Source organism: Vicugna pacos, chromosome 9 (assembly GCF_048564905.1).
Source record: "Vicugna pacos chromosome 9, VicPac4, whole genome shotgun sequence".
NCBI classification, from domain to species: domain Eukaryota; kingdom Metazoa; phylum Chordata; class Mammalia; order Artiodactyla; family Camelidae; genus Vicugna; species Vicugna pacos.
In genome coordinates, this window is record NC_132995.1 from 72,138,703 (window position 1) to 72,157,015 (window position 18,313).

The 18,313-nt window shown below is 39.5% G+C and overlaps 1 protein-coding gene across 1 annotated transcript in view; it reads left to right on the forward strand.

Moving 5' to 3' along the window:
- Positions 1-18,313, forward strand: part of DPYD (dihydropyrimidine dehydrogenase) — a 722,107-nt gene that overhangs the window by 687,448 nt on the left and 16,346 nt on the right. Inside the window, exon 21 of the mRNA XM_072968149.1 lies at positions 12,882-13,025. Coding sequence (XP_072824250.1) covers positions 12,882-13,025 — 144 coding nt within the window. The remainder of the gene's footprint in view (positions 1-12,881; positions 13,026-18,313) is intronic.

Below are 18,313 nucleotides of genomic sequence, written 5' to 3' on the forward strand. Positions count from 1 at the left end.
TAGTCTTAAAAGAAGTTTGAAGGGAAATAGATAAATGGTACCTGGAAGTGGCTGAAGCATCAAAGGAGTTACTTGTTTCATGTAGCTGTTTTTAGGATGAGAGATGAAAGCATACGTATGTGTTAATGGGAATTTAAAAAATGAGAGTGAATCATGGGATGGGCAGAGTTCAAAAGTATGGAAGCAGATTCCTTCAGATGATCAGGTGTATGTGAAATGAAGCCCTCAGTGGCTCTTTTGAAAGAACCAGGACGCTTCCTCTCATAACAGAAGAAAAGATAAGGGAGGTCATACAGATGAGGTCGATTTATAAAATTCGGAATAGAAAAATTACTTCAAAAATTTTAACCAAAAATATAAGGGTAGTTAATCAACTGTCAATGAATAGGAGTGACAGTTGAGATTTTTCAGAAAGAGAAGGTATAAAAATGCCACTTTGTAGTGAGACAGTGGTTATTGGCAAGCACTGGGTGACCATCTGAGACGACAGTTATGCATTTGAGAGCGTGGGGAGCTGTCATATTCTCCAGTCATTTTCAGTTCTCAAGTGTTAAGTAGAGAATAACTGGATAACAAATACAGGCTAAGATTTTGCCTGGTGAGTTCAACAAAGGGTTTGAAGTTGTTGTCTGGCAGGATTAGACCTTAAGCAAGTGATCAGATAAATACGTACCTCTGAAAACTGAGATAAATGTTGTGTATGTTTGTAGGATTATTTGTTTATGTTTAATCCTATTATGTGACAAACTACCACAAACTCCCTGAGGATGGGGGTCAGATCTGTTTTTCCCTCTGTTATGTCTTCAATGCTTAGCACACAGAGTGAGCCTTTCACAAGAACACTTTTTATTAGGTCTTTCCCTTGGCACCTCCTAAGGCACCAAAAAACTGACAGTAATTTTAGGTGAGGTGGCAGCCAGAAAGCTTGGAAAGGTCAAGTCCAGTCAACGCAGAGGGGAAGGGGCTAAGCTTGGAGCTGGGAGACCGGGGTTTGCGTCTCTCTGCTGCTCACTGTCACGTGGCCTTGGGCATTAAATGTCACATCTGTGGACCTCAGGTTTCATCAATAGTATAGTAATTCTATTGTGTGGAAATCAAGTGAGGCAATAGACAAAAACAACGTCTACAACTGTCAGCACTGTAACCATGTTATTTAGTTTTAAGAGTTTGGTGCTAATGCTTCTTGGGACATGTGATATTCAAAAACTGGCTGATGTCTGATGAAGCTCAGAAAATTGTGTACAGGTTGTTCTGCTCTAATGGCTGGTTTCTTTGACCGCTGCCCTCATGTTGTGGTGTCCACCAGCGCCAAGCATTCAGCTCGTCTTTGTACACAGAGACTGGCAAGCAGGGCAGGGGCAGGGGTCAGAAGAACAGCGGCGTGGACTAACCACACGGCCTTTGTAAAGCCTGCAGAGTCACGACGATTATTCTTTCCCTGAAGCTGAATATTTAACCTAATGCAGTAATTGCCTAGATTCACAATTGTTCAAAGTAAATTTTCAGTAAAATACTGGTTTTTGCGGTAACCACGGTGTATACACTTTTTCATTGTTGGATTATTTTTGTTGCTGCTATGAACAGGAGATAGGAATCAGTTGATCATGACTGTTTCTTTGATAGAAAACTTTGAGCAAAGAACCTGGAAGATACAAAGAGATTGTTTATATTGGGTTCTAAGCCATTGAATCTAAATTGACTGTTGGAACTGTATCTTATAACATCTTATTGTTACCAAAGCTATTCAGCTATAGGATGTTTTGACAATTCAGAGTGAATGTTACTATCAGGGGTTGGTTTATGTAATATTCTGGACCAGGTCAAATATTATTGTCTGGTCATTAAGCATTAGCTCAATCCCACTCTTGGCAAGTGTTGTGCATAGAGAGAATCTTTCCGAACATTTCATATGAAAAGCGTTCAGACCAGATTGATTGTTGTCATCATTAAGCTGTGACCACACAAGTTTAGCTGAGATGTCTTATCAGTGTAAATTTTGTTGATTTTAATCCTTCGTTCATTCATTAAATAGTTAATGAAGGCCAAGTACGTACAAAGAACTAAGGGGAATGATAGTCTGTTCCAGAAGTGTCCTGCTCCCAAAATGTTTATGATCTACTCAGAAAAACAGACGATGCATATATTACGGTAACATAGTTTAGAAAGTGACGCGGGAGAGACAGCGAGGAAAAATCCGAATCTGTGGGGCTTTCAGTGGTGACCCAGGTTCCAAGAAGAGTTTGATGTTACGACTGTTTCCGAACTGCTTGCAGAAGCTGATGTTTACAGAGGACTTTCCCACTTACATAAAACCTTGTTTCCCCATGTTGAATACTTCCTACTGGTGTGGCAATTAATTATCTTGGAAAATTCTTTTTCTTTCAACTAAAATCTTGCACTTCCTTTCATTTTCTCTCATGTAGAAATCTATGAGCATAGAAACTCTAAAAATTGACTTTCAAAATGATGATCATTTTTTCCAATATGTCCTGAAATGTAACTCCAGATAGGGTTTTTGATTGGATCAAAATGTAATGTAATCTTTTATGTCTTGCGCTACACTGGAAGGTAAAAAGGCTTGAAGCAGTCATCCAGGTATTTCGGTGTACGAAAATATTAGGCATCGTATTGAGTAAATATGCAAAAAGATTGATTACTCTTCTTCCCTTGCTCCAAATGTAGCCTGAATCCTGAACGCTTTTTCATATGTACAGAGGTCCCACTTTCTTCATCACTCCATTCTTCTGTTTTCCTTTGCTTCCATCCCATTGCGTGAAGTAATTTTTACTCCATTTTCCCTCATTGGTTTTTGCTCTTGACATTCTATGCAATATTTAGCCATGAAAGCAGTACCATTTTGAAGGCGGATTTCAAAAGCAAATTATTTCATCCAAGTCCTCCTAGGGCATTGGAAAAACTATAGCTCAGAATGTCTTTCTTTATATGAAGCTAATATTTTGTGACATTTTGATAATTTGGCATATTCACTTCATCTTTATGTTGTTTATTATATTGAACATAAATCACATTTATACTCAATATATTAAAATAACACATTGGTTCTCTACTGCTTTATAGTTCTAAAAATAGTGAAAGCTGGATTTTAATTATCTGTTAGTGTCTGGCTTCCTATTGCTAACAGGTGTGAGGAATAGGGAGACAATGACGATCATTGTTCTGTTTTGCACAGATGAAAACTGAGGCTCACAGAGGGCAGATGACTTGTCTCAGAGATTGTGTCTTGGTCTCCCCATCCTAAGACGAATGATCATTCTGTATGTCGCACGGCTTTAATAGAAGGCTCTGTTTTCCTTCAACACCCCCAACTTCAGACATACACAAATGCCATCATGTGTGTGTCTGTTTTATACTTATTTTACTTGGCAATGTCATGCCTGCTGTCACTTGTACCTACTTCTGATACGTGTGTGGTCAATTATGCGTAGAATGTGTCTCAGCTGAGTTTGTAACTAGACCTCAACTTTGTAAAGATAATTGTAGAATAGTGTTTGTTGTGATCTGTATGGATGTTCCAGTTTATACAGATTACAATAGTTTTCTTTTTAGAAATTATTTTTATGTCTGTTAACGATCTGTGCAGATTTCATTGTTTTATGAGATAAAATGGCTATGTTATCTGTGGTTGTACCTTCACCAGTGAAGCCTAAAATAGTCAAGAACTCATCCAGCCTTGGGAGTTTGGTAAACTTTATCCATAATATCCACATTTTACATCTTAAATAGATTCAGAATGTTCTGTAGTAAAATAGAAGGGAAAGAGTTATATAATTTATGGCTCAGTCCAACGTTTCATCCACAGAGTAGGCGATACCACCTGGGCAGAAACCTTGAGGATTTCTCACTGAATTTGGAAACAAAACAAAACATTAACATGGGAGGGAACCTTATGAATTATCTGGTCCAATGTCCTCACTTGACGGATGAGAAAACTGAGACTAAGAGGGAGGCACTGCACTGTAATAAGTCACAAAAAGAGCCGATAGCAGGGCTGAGAGCGGAGCCCCATCTCCTGACTCCCAAGTGAGTGCTGTCTCCAGTGCACCACACCGCCTTCCCTGGAAGGATGCCTTCCATGGGGCGTTGCTTCCTGAGAATGAACTGTATTAAATTCACATTTGGCTGCTAATCATTTTCTCAGCAGCTCTATGGTATTTCATTAACCGCTGCATGTAACACTCTGGCCTCTCACCTGTATTAACTTGAGCTCATTAAACTTGAGGCCAGTAATAAACAGGACTAAACTAATACAGATATTTTTCCTGGTGTGTGTTCAGCCTTTGTTTTTAACAGTGTCTACCATGCGAGGCATTTTTCCCTTCACAGCTGTAGGACTGGAATATATGCATAGTCTGCTGCTTTATATACATCAAAAATATACTGTATACTCATTTAATAAGGTTTGTAAGGGCTGCAATGAAATATGAGTGACCACAGCACAGAGTCTAGCATCCGGCAGTCTGGGATTTGAATTCTGGCTCTGCCATTTATTAATAGTGAGAATTGGGAAAAGTTACTCAGCCTCTCTGAAGTGGTTTTATCATCTGGTAAGCAGAGATGAGAAAACTCCCCCCTCCCCCCAGTATTGCAGTGCAGAAGAGAGAATGCACTCAAGCTCTTTGCAAAGGGCTCGGTGGGCAGCAGTGCCCAGGAAATCTGCTGACTGTGGTGGAGGCAGTGATGATGGTGCAGGTCCTTCCTTCTTGGAACTTGGAACCTCCTCTCATTACAGCTGCTGTGGAGGAAGTCGATTTTCCCCCGTCTTCTCTCCTGACCTCATCATCGCCACAGAACACTAGCAAGAGTCCTCCGGAGCACGAGGAAAGAAAGATGAACCCTACGTAACCCCTCCTAGGTGCCCCGCCAACGCCGTTTGTGTCCCTTTTGACTAAGCTGTAACCCTCCTGTTGCGCACAGCCTCTGCAGCCCCCCAGTAACACAGTCCCTGTGGGGTTTTGAAATGTTTGCCACTCTGACGGAGCAGGGGCTGGTAAGAGAGGGGTCATCTGCAGAAGGACGAGCAGCAAAGAGGTAGAGACGGAAGTCTGTCACAGAGGGGTTCGGGGTCAGAGAGAATAAGCAGCTGGGTGGTGTCAGGCAGGAGCCACTGTCAGAGCAGGGGTGCGGCGGTCAGGGCGCTGAGGGGGTGAAGAGCAACGCAGTGCTGCCCCAGGTCGGGGGTGTGCTCAGTGTTGGTTCTCTGTTCTCCAGAATACCACCGGATCTGCCAAAAAAAAAAAAGTGTTATGTGTCGTCTGTCACATTTCCGCTACAACCAGAATCCCGTCTCCAACATTCTGGACCATTCTCCTCTTTCTGCCACAAGCATCCTCCCCCAGTTCATCCTTCTTTCTGCCGCCGCAGGAATCTGGTCACGTTTGCAAATATCTGGTGATTCCCTACACCCTAAAGAATAAAACCCCAAACTGCTTTCCCCAGAATCCAAAGCTTTCCCCAGCTTTACCCGCTACCATTCCTTAGTCACTTGGTGTGTTTTAGTCACATGAGTTCATCCTGTAGTTTCTTAATGCTTCCTCCCTTTGCTTCTCCATTCCTTTCTCTCTCTTTCCCCTCTCCAGCACCCTGCACATCACATCTCCCTTTTATAATCTTTCATCACAGTTTAAATTCTTCCTTCACTAGAAAGTCTTTAATCTCTTCGTTGGAATTAATAATTGATCAAGGTTACAGCACACTGTGCGTCTTCTCCTCTGCGTCTCCCTTCCTTCCCTGTAATTCCCTGTATGACCCAGCTGCCAGCTGGATGGCCCAGCCCCATCCTTCTGCATATTGCTACAAAATTCCTGGCGATTGTGTTCTCTACATCACTTCTGGCAATGAATTCGTACTCTTACGGATTTCTGAATCTCCCTCAAGTCTCGCCTCTCGTTGGTTTCTGTTCTTGATGCTGTATGCCAAAAAATTCCCTGATTTTTTTCCAAATTTCTCTCCACCAGATGTAAGTGTGCAGAAGACACTGTTAAGGTTTGAGGGGTCATAGAGGAGGATTTGGATTGCCGGAACACAAGTGGCTTAAAATAGAATACTAGCGCTTCCTCTTTGTGAAATCCTCCAGCCGTCACGTCGCGTCGCCGGCTCCGCGCCCGCCCTGCCTCCCCCTGCCTTCTCTTCCTGCTCTCCCCTCGGCTTCAGCATCCTTCTGCATCGCGCACGCGCGGTGGTTGGGCTGTCTCTGGCTTTGTTTCCTTTAAATCGTGCCCTCAGGGCTTCGTCTCCCAAACTCCAAGCTAAAGATACTGCTTGAAAAGTTACCACTTTGAACAATGAAGTTTGTTTCTTTAGAGGAACCTGACAGGCATCGTTTAAATAATATTGCAATATAAAACAATCATTTTCTCATCTCGATTCTGCGGACAGTGGGTCAGCCTTCCTCACAAGGCCATGAGCTGCTTTTGGACAGAACCACCTCCTAGTTGTCTGTGTGGCTCCAGCACCTGCACAGTGCTTGGCGACAAGCAAGTCTCACCTCCTTCGTCCTTTGCTGGCGTTGCGTTCATGTTAGCTTTTCTTCTCTTGATGGACATTCTTCCTAAGGTACATCCCGACTTCAGGACTTCACAACCACGTGTGCTCGGCTTCCCCCTCACCTGCTCGCACCTCATTAAACACAGAGCAGACAGAGAGCAGTCTGCTCTCCCCCAAGCACCTCTCCCAAAGTGTCACCCTCCTCGCCTGGTGCCTCTTCCCCCTGGAGGACTGCCTTCCCCCTTCCTGACCCTCGCAGCTCCATCCTCACTCCTCGCCAGCCTGCTCTCACCTGATCCTTCAGGTCTTAGCTCGCATGTCATTCCCTCTAGAAAAGCTCTGACCTCTCAGCCTGGGCCAGGTCCACGCTGTCATTGCCTACCTAACGTCCCCGTCACCTCTGCCACAATCCTTGTCTCGGGGCGTTGCCACTGTTACTAACCATGGGCTCTTGAAGGTGACAGATTGTCTTTTATATATAAATGGTAAGTGACTTGCATTTTATAAGCTTTTCTTGAGGGGGAGGGGATTTGTGAATCCCAGTTGCTGTGTAAGTGTGACATCATTTTTAATTTTAAAAGAACCTATTTATGTAATTTAATTTCTTTCTGAAAGTGATTGTTGGGGATTGTCTGACATTTCAAACAACCAGTGGGGATTTTTAAAATACATTCAAGATATGCATGCATGCATTCATTCAATATCTTTTTTAAGTCTTGAAAAACCTATTGAGAAAAAATTAAGCAACAAGCCAAACACAAGGGGGAAAAAAAACCATACTGAGTAACTATGATATGCTGGATCAAGACCTAACTCTCTAGGACTTCGGAGAAGATGGAGGCGCAGGCTCAGAGTGAGGAGGCAGTGCAGTGAGTGCAAGGATACAGAAAGTGCCCAGAGGACTCGGGAGCCCGGCGAGGGCCCGCAGCACTGGGTAGAGAGGGCCGCAGCACTGGGAGGCGGATCTTTAGATGCTGAGAATGGCAAGCTGAGACCGACGTGCCACATGGGCACGGGCCAAGTGAAAAAGACAGGACGGGCTCATTCCTGGCGTGAGCCAGCCTGGACATGCAGAGCATGGTACACAATGCAGCAGAAGCAGTTAAGGCTGGCGGAAACAAATTGGCAGGCGTGTACTTTACAAATATTATTCCATTTAATGCTTATACCAACATCGTGAGTCAGATACTGTCATTCTCATTTCACTGATAAGGAAAATTAGTAGCAGAATGGTCAAGTAATTGGCTCACAGTCACACAGCTAATGAGTGTAAAACTGTGATTTTAATGCAAATTTGACTTCTAAATCAGTACCCTAACCACTATGCAAATGTTACCTTTCTGCTTTCACTATGAAGCATGCATTATTATTGCTGTTGACTGATAGAGACATCAGATTTTTGATCAGAAGTTGTACCCTTAAATTTATCAGGTTAAACTAATAGTTGATTTCATTAATTTCATATATTTTGCATGTCCACCTTCAGTGTCCCAATTTGCACCCCTGGGCACCATGTAGTACTGTGATAACATAATATACAGATGGTCCTCCTCTGTCTTCTTCTTGTTTCCCACTGTCCAAATTGGGTAATATCGTGAAAAATTACCTACTGTTCTATCAGTGATTAAGTATTACAAGCCAGTTATTCATGGGGAAAATCTGAGTTTCTGAATGTAAGCCACGTTAAAACAAATTTGAAATAAACATCGGGGTCACATTGAAGCAGTTGCTTACTGTCATAATTGAAGGAAGAGGAAGAAGAGTAACTGAATTCAGACAGACCAGAGCTCAGACCTCTCATCTCTGTCCCCCCTTCTCCCTCGCAGCACACTGAGTGCACAGTGACGGAGATCAGGGTGTGTCAGGAACACACTCAGAGAACCCAGGCTCCCAGCCGTTGTGCAGCCACGTTTTTTATTTTAAATATTCAAAAAGGACTCCATTGCCTTTCTGAGTTTTGTTAAAGTCAACTCTTTGAAGGTTTGTTTTCTTCACTTTCCTCTCTAATTGTTGGTCATTTGACTGAGATCAAATGGTTTTCCAAGGAGTCCCATATGGCATGCCTTTAGGTAACCAGTAACCGGACATACTCAGTGTATAATTCAGTCTGACACTAGACCTTAATGAATGGCAAGATACTTACAAAATCACTAACAATGACAATTGCACATGTCACGTATGGAAATTATTTAACCTTTAATGTAGTAAAGGAGAGCTCCTGGCCCAGAGTAGGCATTTGATATTGTATTGGTTGAATCAATGACCAGAGAGGTAAATAGTGTAAGTCTTATGTGAGCACGTTTTCTATTTTTAAAGAAGTAAATTGTTAGTCACGAAATATACTGTGTCCTTCACATCTAATTTATTCTTCAGCCTATCAGTGCATACACACACACAAACGGGTATACCTCGTTTTGTATACGTGCAATTTATAATACACACACATATATATTGCCCTCAGTGGGTGTGTCTACAGTGTATGCAATCTATGTATACTGCACTCAGTGTAAACCTGAAATCATTTTATCTTTTAACTTATTACCGTTTGGATATCAAAGTGATTACTTTCCTCGCTCTCCTTGTTTCCCATCAGATAAGAGAGTATGGTTAGGAAAGCAGAGTTGGTCTGTTACAGTGCAATAGACGAGCACTGAGAGCCACCTTCCTGCCATTCTCATACACACGGTACAGCTCAAACTGGAAGACACCAGTGCCTGCTTCTGTCAGAAACAAAACCCTCTTCTACTTCATAATATGCTCAATTACCTTTAGATTGATCCATGAATAAATTATAATCCAAATAGAGGGTTCTTTACCTTAAAGCTTTGCTGGCTTAAGGTATCACTGTTGATTCATTGTGTTGTCACTTTTCTATCGGCGGTGTAATGCTTCTAATATCTGGACAGAGAGTTTTAGTGTGAGATACTGTTATCTTTAAATGAGCAGGATTTAGCTTTTCTGGTGAGGACAAATTCATCAATGATGAATCCCTGGAGAAACTATTAAAACAAAAATCACATCATTTCTGAGTGGTGTTCAGTTCATCAGTTACACAGCAGCTTCTGAGAGTCCTAAAGAACTTTCTTCTTTGTTTAAGGAATACAGCAGGATGCTCAAAACCTCTCGCTTTGAGCTACCGCAGGCTACAACTTTTTCTGCAAGAAGATAATGAATGAAGAGGCAGAGCTCCCACTGCTCTGGCGGGCCCTGCTGCTTCCCCGCCTGCAATAGGAAATCAATTAGCTATATGTTCAGGCAGAGATTTGAACTAAATGCTTTATTAATCATCGCTGATTGCATACATAGAGAGTGGCCCACTATGCCTTCATCTTCACTCTTTCTTATTTTTTATTTTGCACCGGTTTGTTCCTTTGGCAAAATCAGAACACAAACATATGCCTAAATGTAATCTGTCCTCTGGTGCAGGGGAGAAATGAGCTTTCGTATTTGCAGGAAACTTAACTTTCAAAATGTTCAGTACTCAGGTATCCTAGAGGCATGTGAGTGCATGCAACGTAATTTTAAAAAGTGCTCAAACTTTAGTACTGAGGCAGAAAGCAAAATGACAGTGGCAGGGGGCTGCGATGGGGGAAGGGTATAGTTCAGTGGTAGAGCTCACACTTAGCCTGCAGGAGGCCCTAAGCTGAATATCCAGTGCCTACACTAAAAAAATTTTTTTAATCCCCCCCTGAAAAAAACAAAACAAAACAAAACAAAACAAACAACAACAAAGACTATGGCGGCCTTGAAGTTTTGGAAGCTGGTACATCACCTCTGCCTCAGGGTATCTCCAGATGGCAGTGAGAAACTACATGCAAATGGACCCTCTTTGACTTGGAGATGAACGGCCAACGGTGGAAAGTTCAGGGACAATCACTGATATTTTATATGGGTGTGCTTGCAATTTAAATAAAAATTTGGCAACAGTCTTCCTTCTTCTCCACGGATTCCTCTACCCAACACACAAAGAAAATCCTATAGGAATCTTTATGTTAAATTGAGAACCTCTCCTTAGGACTAATTATAAAAGATTAACCCATTAGAAACATAGCACTGCTAGTCATGGGAAGGCTGCATGATTTAAATATGGCAACTGTGGTCAACCATTGCAAAAAATTACAGAAAATGTCAGGTGGTTGGAGAACATTCAGGATGAATTCTATTCTGTACCAAGGGATTTTCTATCATTATTACTATTATTATTGTTGTTGCTGCTGCTGCTGTTGTTATTATTATTATTATTTTATTATTAATTTCCATTACTGGAACTGTTTGAAATCATCACAGTTTAAATTTAACTGCTTTATTTCTGTTTGGATAAAGAATAATATAAGTAGGAAAAAATATCTCCCCTAGTCTACTTTTAAAAGATCGATTAGAAACTTCCAAGAATGATTCCTTCTGAGTAACTTTACAGAACTTTTGGGTGGAATTAGATGGTGTTAGGCGTTGCGTGAGACCCAATCAAGGGCTCAGGCTAACGGGTCAAAGTTTCATAGCGCTCGCCACCGGGACAGATCTGCTAGCATCAGAGGCCGTGTGCTTCGACACCTAACAAGCCTTGATAATCTTCAAGAATATAAGATTAAGATCTAGGTGCCCTTGGCGGATAATAGAAGTGTGGAGAGAGTGATATTCTGACAAGATTTATATCAAGTGGACATGCCTTCAACACCTTATGAGTTGTTATCAGGACCCCAGGGGCATTTCTTTGCACCAAGTGTAATCCCTAACACCTCATCTGCCCCAGGAAAAAGTCATTTCATAAGAGCATTTCCAGACAGCATTATCTCTTCTACATTAAAGGGGCTTACATATGTGATAATATTGAGGATTTGTTTTATACTTTAGTTTTTGCTTTTTCATGAGACAGCATCACTTACTTTATGATAAAAATAGGTGCGATATATTCTCTTCCTCCATCATATCATTTCATGTTACTGTAATTACTAAATAGGTATAGAGATGAAGTATATAGCTCTAGTTTAATTATATGTAGATTAATTTGGCGTTCATAACATTGTTTCCATTTACTTGCCTTGTTAACATACTTACAGTAAGTTGATAAAAAAGTTTAACAGTCAGATATTTCCACATGAATATGTTCTGCTAATATAAATTTTCAGTTGCAGTTTGGCTGAATTGGAACAGGGTTTAAGTTTAATTCACCTATCCTACTGACATCTGTAAAGGACCAGAGAACTCATTTTCCTGGGGCATTATGCAACCTGGCGGGTAGAGGCCAGTGTTTTGAAACAAGCGTGATTTTTGGCGAAAGTACTTGCTAGGTCAGAGATCAGGACGACCTTGGAGCGCTGTGATTTTCCAAGCCTTCGTCGGCTAGATAGATGAGCTTTAATTCTGCAGGACAGATCTGGCGGGTAGGGTGTTTTTGCTGTCTTAGAACAGAGACCGAGCAATTCCAGGTTCCCGGCAGACACGGAACATTTGGAATTCAGTGGTGTCTATCGCCAGCAGTGTGTGTCAGTAAAAGTGAAGATCAAATGTTCTAGAAGAGGAGAAGGACAAAGTGAGGAAAATAATTGTAGGATAATGAATAGTATGAGGCCATCTTCGTGTTAACTTGAAACCACTTAGCATTTTTCCATGACACCCAGGTATCTTTCTAAATGAGCTTTGTAAAGTACAGTTGAATAACCTTGAGATTTAAAGCTCCATAATGTGATTTTGAATACTGATGGAGTTTGTTTAAGCACTGTGATATTTCCTCTGCTTTTCATTTCTATTTTTGCCTCCTCCATGCAAAATAAAATTTATTTTCCGTACAGAAAAATCAATATTTTTGCCATTTTGTTTTTCAGCTATTCCAGTAAATTGCAATCAACATTCGTTACAGTCTTTAAGGAGACGTAGTAAGAGTTTGAGCACAATAAAATACAGATACAGATTAGAATTTTGGCAAAGTACCTTTGCTATTGACAAAAGCATTTGTCAGGGACTAGGCTGTGTCTATATTGTGCTAAAAACTTGATGAAAAGGAAAAAAGCATCAATAGGTTTCACCTTCTGTCTGTGCGAATGGAACAAATGGTCCAACTAATGGCTGTTGTTTTAAGTGAATAGTTTGGTTTATCACTGTGAACTTTATTCCATTTATAAATGTATTTTAATTATCATTTGTGTATCTAATACATACATATACAGTAAAGGTATTGTGCTATTGTGTTCTTTTTAATAATTCACGGAGTCTGAACCTAGAAGACCAGTGGTCCAAGAATGAATGAAGACCTTGTTACACTGCACATGAAACACTCTCAACACACATTCATTTGTTAATAATATTTATCTGTTTATATCCTCACACTTTTTCTTTTCTGTGACCTGACACGCCTTTTTATTTGTGTATTTTCCTATTAGAAACTGCCAAGTTTTGGACCGTATCTTGAGCAGCGCAAGAAAATCATAGCAGAGGAAAAGATAAGACTAAAAGAACAAAGTGCAGCTTCTCCGCCACTTGAGAGAAACCATTTTATCCCCAGAAAGCCTATTCCTACAATTAAGGTAAAAATTATGTGGTATATGCAAATAGGTCTATTTTACTGTTTCAATATAGTTTAAGTGTTTTTCCTGTTTAAATGTATCACTGATTTCACTTTTAAAATATATTGAAAGTTTTAATGATTTCTCTATATTAATTTTGTATCCTGCAACTTCACCAGATTCATTGATGAGCACTCATGGTTTTCCGGTAACGCCTTTAGGATTCTGTATGCATAGTATCATGTTATCTGCAAACAGTGACAGTTTTGTTTCTTCTTTTCCAATTTGGATTCCTCTTATTTCTTTTTCTTCTCTGACTGCTGTGGCTAGGACTTCCAAAACTATGCTGAATAAAACTGGTGAGAGTGGGCATCCTTGTCTTGTTCCTGATCCTAGAGGAAATACTTTCAGCTTTTCCCCGTTAAGTATGATTTAGCTGTGGGTTTGTCGTACATGGCCTTTATTACGTTGCGGTATGTTCCGTCTATGCTCATTTTCTAGAGAGTTTATCATAAATGGATATTGAATTTTATCGAAAGCTTTTTCTGCATCTAGTGAGATAATCATACGGTTTTTAACTTTTCAATTTGTGGGGGTTTTGTTTGTTTGTTTTTTAATTTTTTTTTGGCAGGGGCTAGGCAATCAGGCTTTATTATTTATTTTTAGAGGAGGCACTGGGGATTGAACCCAGGACCTCATGCATGCTAAGCATGTGCTTTACCACTTGAGCTATACCCTCCCCCATCCCCCTCAATTTGTTAATGGGGTATATCACATTAATCAGTTGGCAGTTATTGAAAAATCCTTGCATCCAAGGGATAAATCCCACTTGATCATGGCGTATGATCTTTTTAATGCATTGTTGGAGTCGATTTGCCAGTATTTTGCTGAGGATCTTTGCATCTATATTCATAAGTGATATTGGCCTGTAATTTTCTTTTTTTATGATATCTTTCTCTGGTTTTGGTATCAGGATGATGGTGGCCTCATAGAATGAGTTGGGAAGTGTTCCTTCTTCTGCAATTTTTTGGAATAGTTTCAGAAGGATAGGTGTTAACTCTTCTTTAAATGTTTGGTAGAAGTCACCTGTGAAGCCATCTGGTCCTGAACTTTTGTTTGTTGGGAGTTTTTTAATTACTTATTCGATTTCTGTCTCTTCCTGGTTCAGTCTTGGCAAGTTGTATCTTTCTAAGGAATTGTCCACTTCTTCTAGTCTGTCCTTTCTGTATGGTTGCTTGTGGTAGCTTCTCATGGTCCCTTGTATTTCTGTAGTGTCGGTTGTAACTTCTCTTTTTCCATTTCTGATTTTATTAATTTGGGCCCTCTCCCTTTTTTTCTTGATGAATTCAGTTAAAGGTTTGTTAATTTTGTTTATCTTCTCAAAGAACCAGCTTTTAGTTTCATTGACCTTTTCTATTTATTTTTAGCCTCTATTTCATTCATTTCTGCTCTAATCTTTATGATTTCTTTCCTTCTACTAACTTTGGGTTTTCTTTGTTCTTCTTTTTCTAGTTGCTTTAGGCTTAAGGCCAGGTTATTTATTTAGGCTGTTCTTGCTTCCTGAGCAAGCTTGTTCACTATAAGCTTCCCTCTTAGAAGTGCTTTTGCTGTGTCTCAGAAGTTTTGGATATTTGTGTTTTTGTTTTCATTTGTTTGTAAGTATTTTTTGACTTCCCCTTTGATTTCTTTAGTGACCCATTGGTTGTTTAGTAGCTTATTGTTTAGCCTCCACGTTTTTGTGGTTTTTGCAGTTTTTTCCTGCAGTTGATTTCTAATCTCATAGTATTGTGGTCAGAAAAGATGATTCTGTACACTAACAATGAAATATCAGAAAAAGAAATTAAGGAAGTAATGCCATTCACTATCGCATCCAAAAAGCATAAAATACCTAAGAATAAACCTACCTAAGGAGACAAAGGACCTGTACTCTGAGAATGGTAAGACGCTGATGGAAGAACTAAAGACCACACAGACAGATGAAAAGATATTCCATGTTCTCTGACGGGAAGAATCCATATTGTTAAAATGACCATACAACACAAGGCAATCTACAGATTCGATGCGATCCCTATCAAATTACCAATGACATTTTTCACAGAACTAGAACAAAAAATGTTAAAATTTGTATGAAAACACAAAAGACCTCAAATAGTCCAAAATAATCTTGAGAACAAAGAATGGAGCTGGAGGAATCACATGCCTTGATTTCAGAATATACTTCAAAGCTACAATAATCAAAACAATACGGTACTGGCACAAAAACAGACATATAGATCACTGGAACAGGATAGAAAGTCCAGAAATAAACCTACACACTTATGATCAATTAATCTATGACAAAGGAGGCAAGAATATACAATGGAGAAAACATAGCCTCTCCAATAAGAGGTGCTGGGAAAACTGGACAGCTACATCTAAAAGATGAAATTAGAACATTCTCTAACACCATATACAAAAATAAACTCAAAATGGATTAAAGACCTAAATTTACAACTGAATACTATAAAATTCTTAGAGGAAGACATGGGCAGAGCATTCTTTTGACATAAATCATAGAAATAATTTTTTTGGATCTCTGTCCTAGACTAATGGAAATAAAAACAAAAATAAACAAATGGGACCTAATTAAACTTATAAGCTTTTGCACAGCAAAGGAAACTATAAACAAAATGGAAAGGCAACCTACAGAATGGGAGAAAATATTTGCAAATGATGCAACTGACAGGGGCTTAATTTCCATAATATAAAAACAGCTCATATTACTCAATAACTAAAAAACAAACAATTCAATTAAAAAATTGGCAGAAGACCTAAGTAGACATTTATACACACACACACACACACACACACTTATACAATGGAATATTATTCAGCCATAAAAAGAATGGAATAATGCCATTTGCAGCAACATGGCTGGACCCAGAGATTATCAGATTAAGTGAAGTAAGTCAGACAAAGGCAAGCGTCATATATCACTTATACATGGAATCTAAAAAAATGATAAAAATGAACTTTACTTACAAAACAGAAATAGACTTACAGACATAGAAAACAAACTTATGATTACCAAAGGGGAAAGCAGGGGTGGGAGAGAGATAAATTAGGAGTTAGGGATTAACATATACACACTAGCATATATAAAGTAGATAAACAACAAAACTTACTATGTAGCCCACTCTCATAATATGAACTTACTAACTTTCAAAGATTAACCTATTGTTAAATCTTTAGGTTATTTCAGGATTTTTTTAAAATAATGGTGTTATCATCATACAAAAATCTTTGTGTAGATCTCTTACTGCTTTCCCAAGAGATGTTGCAGGTGAAATTTTAGGGCTTTTGATCCATATTGCCCAATTGTTCTCCAGGAAAAAATGTGCAAATTTACATTCTGTCAAAAATGTTCTTAGACACCCATCAGCAGTGAATTTATTCTTAATTTTAGCTAATATAATAGTCAAAAAAGTATTTTATTTTTTCTTTCATTTCCAGTGTCTAAATGGTAGTGAGATTGGCGTGACATTTATATATCATATATAATTTATATATCATATATAAAATATAATATATATATTTACCAATTCCTTCTTTTGTGAATTTGCTGCTTATTTCTTTTGACCAACTTTCTGTTGTAGTATTTGTCTTTGTTTTATAGATTTTTTATAAATTTTTTATATATTGCCATTGTCTCATAATTTGTATGATGATGTTTTACATATACATACATAGGTTTAGTTTTACAAAATCGTATTTGACAAAAGTTAATTTTGTGATTTCTCCCTTTCTTATCTGCTTAGTTTAGCTTTTTTCTACCATAAGATGCATGACTTACTTTACATTTAAATTTTCAACATCTCAATATTTGCTAAAACTTTTCAAGAGTGAATCAGAAATGGATTAGACAAAGTTCTAATAAGGACAGCCAATTTCTATTAAAAGTATTGTGCCTTAAGTAAATCATTGTCTAATTAGAAAGAGTTTTTTACAAAAAGCTTTACAAATAAAAACTTCCAGCAAAATCCAAAATTCTTGGCTATAAACGCCTTACTTTAAACCAAGACCCAGTAGTTCTTTAACATTTTACTACAATTCTGAGTCTTTCCTTTGAAATATGTTCAAAATAATTTCCTTTTCTTCTTGATACTAACCAGATGGAAAAGGCAGGGGAAGGTGGCCCTTGAGGAGAAAACTGATGAGTTCAGGCAGAAGCCTGTAGCTTTACATGACAGAAGCAGGTACAGGCTGGGGCACAGCAGAAGAGGATGGAGCGAGAACATGGAGACAACAGCGCCAACTCACCTCTGTTTCTTTCTCTATCATCTCCCTTTATGATTCATCTAAACTGTTCCTACACCTTGACTCAACTCTTCTCCATCCCTACCTCTTTTTATGCAGCAGACCTGTGTCACCCGCTCGCTTCTGGACACCTCCACCCGGAGGAGACCATGCAGACAAGATGCACAAGGGCCATATACTTAAAACTAAACTGACGATCGTTCTTCCCCATCCTGATTCTCCTCCTGAGTCTTGTGTCTCAATGAACAGCACTCTATCCACCCTCTTACCTAAGCCAGAAACGTGAAATTCAGCCCAAATTCCATCCTGTGACTCATCCCATTCATGACTGGGATCATGAGACCTTCACCTGTGTCCACCGTTCTTCTCTCTCGTGTCTCCTTCCTCTTCTGCTCCTCACTACTGCAGGGGCCTCAGTGCAGTCCTTTAGACATTCTTTCCTGGAACTCTGAAATATTCTGCAAACTAGCCTCCCACCTTCTTTGCTCATTCCTATCCAATGCATCCTTTAACTATATAAAGTATTCTTTTTAAACACTCAAATCTGATTATTTTAACTTTTGCTTAAAATTCCCACATCTTAACCATGGTCCAAGGTAAACTCCTTAGCATAACCCTCAGACCTTCATATTTTAGTTTGTCTTGGCCTCAGCGGCTTCAGTGGATTGTGAGAAATAGAATCTAGGAGGTGGTAAATTGAAGAATGAATAAAGATTTCAAAAGTAAAGACCAGGCATGTGGAATTCTCCTTCCTGAACCTGAGAAAGATCAGAGGGATAGTGATAAGAAGAAATGCAGTCGAGGGAAATGTCGGTTTGCTTTTGCCAGGACAATCTAGGCTTGCCTGTGATCATATGCTGGGAGGGACGAGCTAACCTACCTGAAAGGGCAGGATTACAGAAGCTGGATCCTTGGCAAGTAGGGAAGGAATGGAGTCCAGACAATACAACGTCATCTTGGATAAAACAGTGACAAATCTTACGATTTTCTACCTACTGCAATGCCATGTGTTT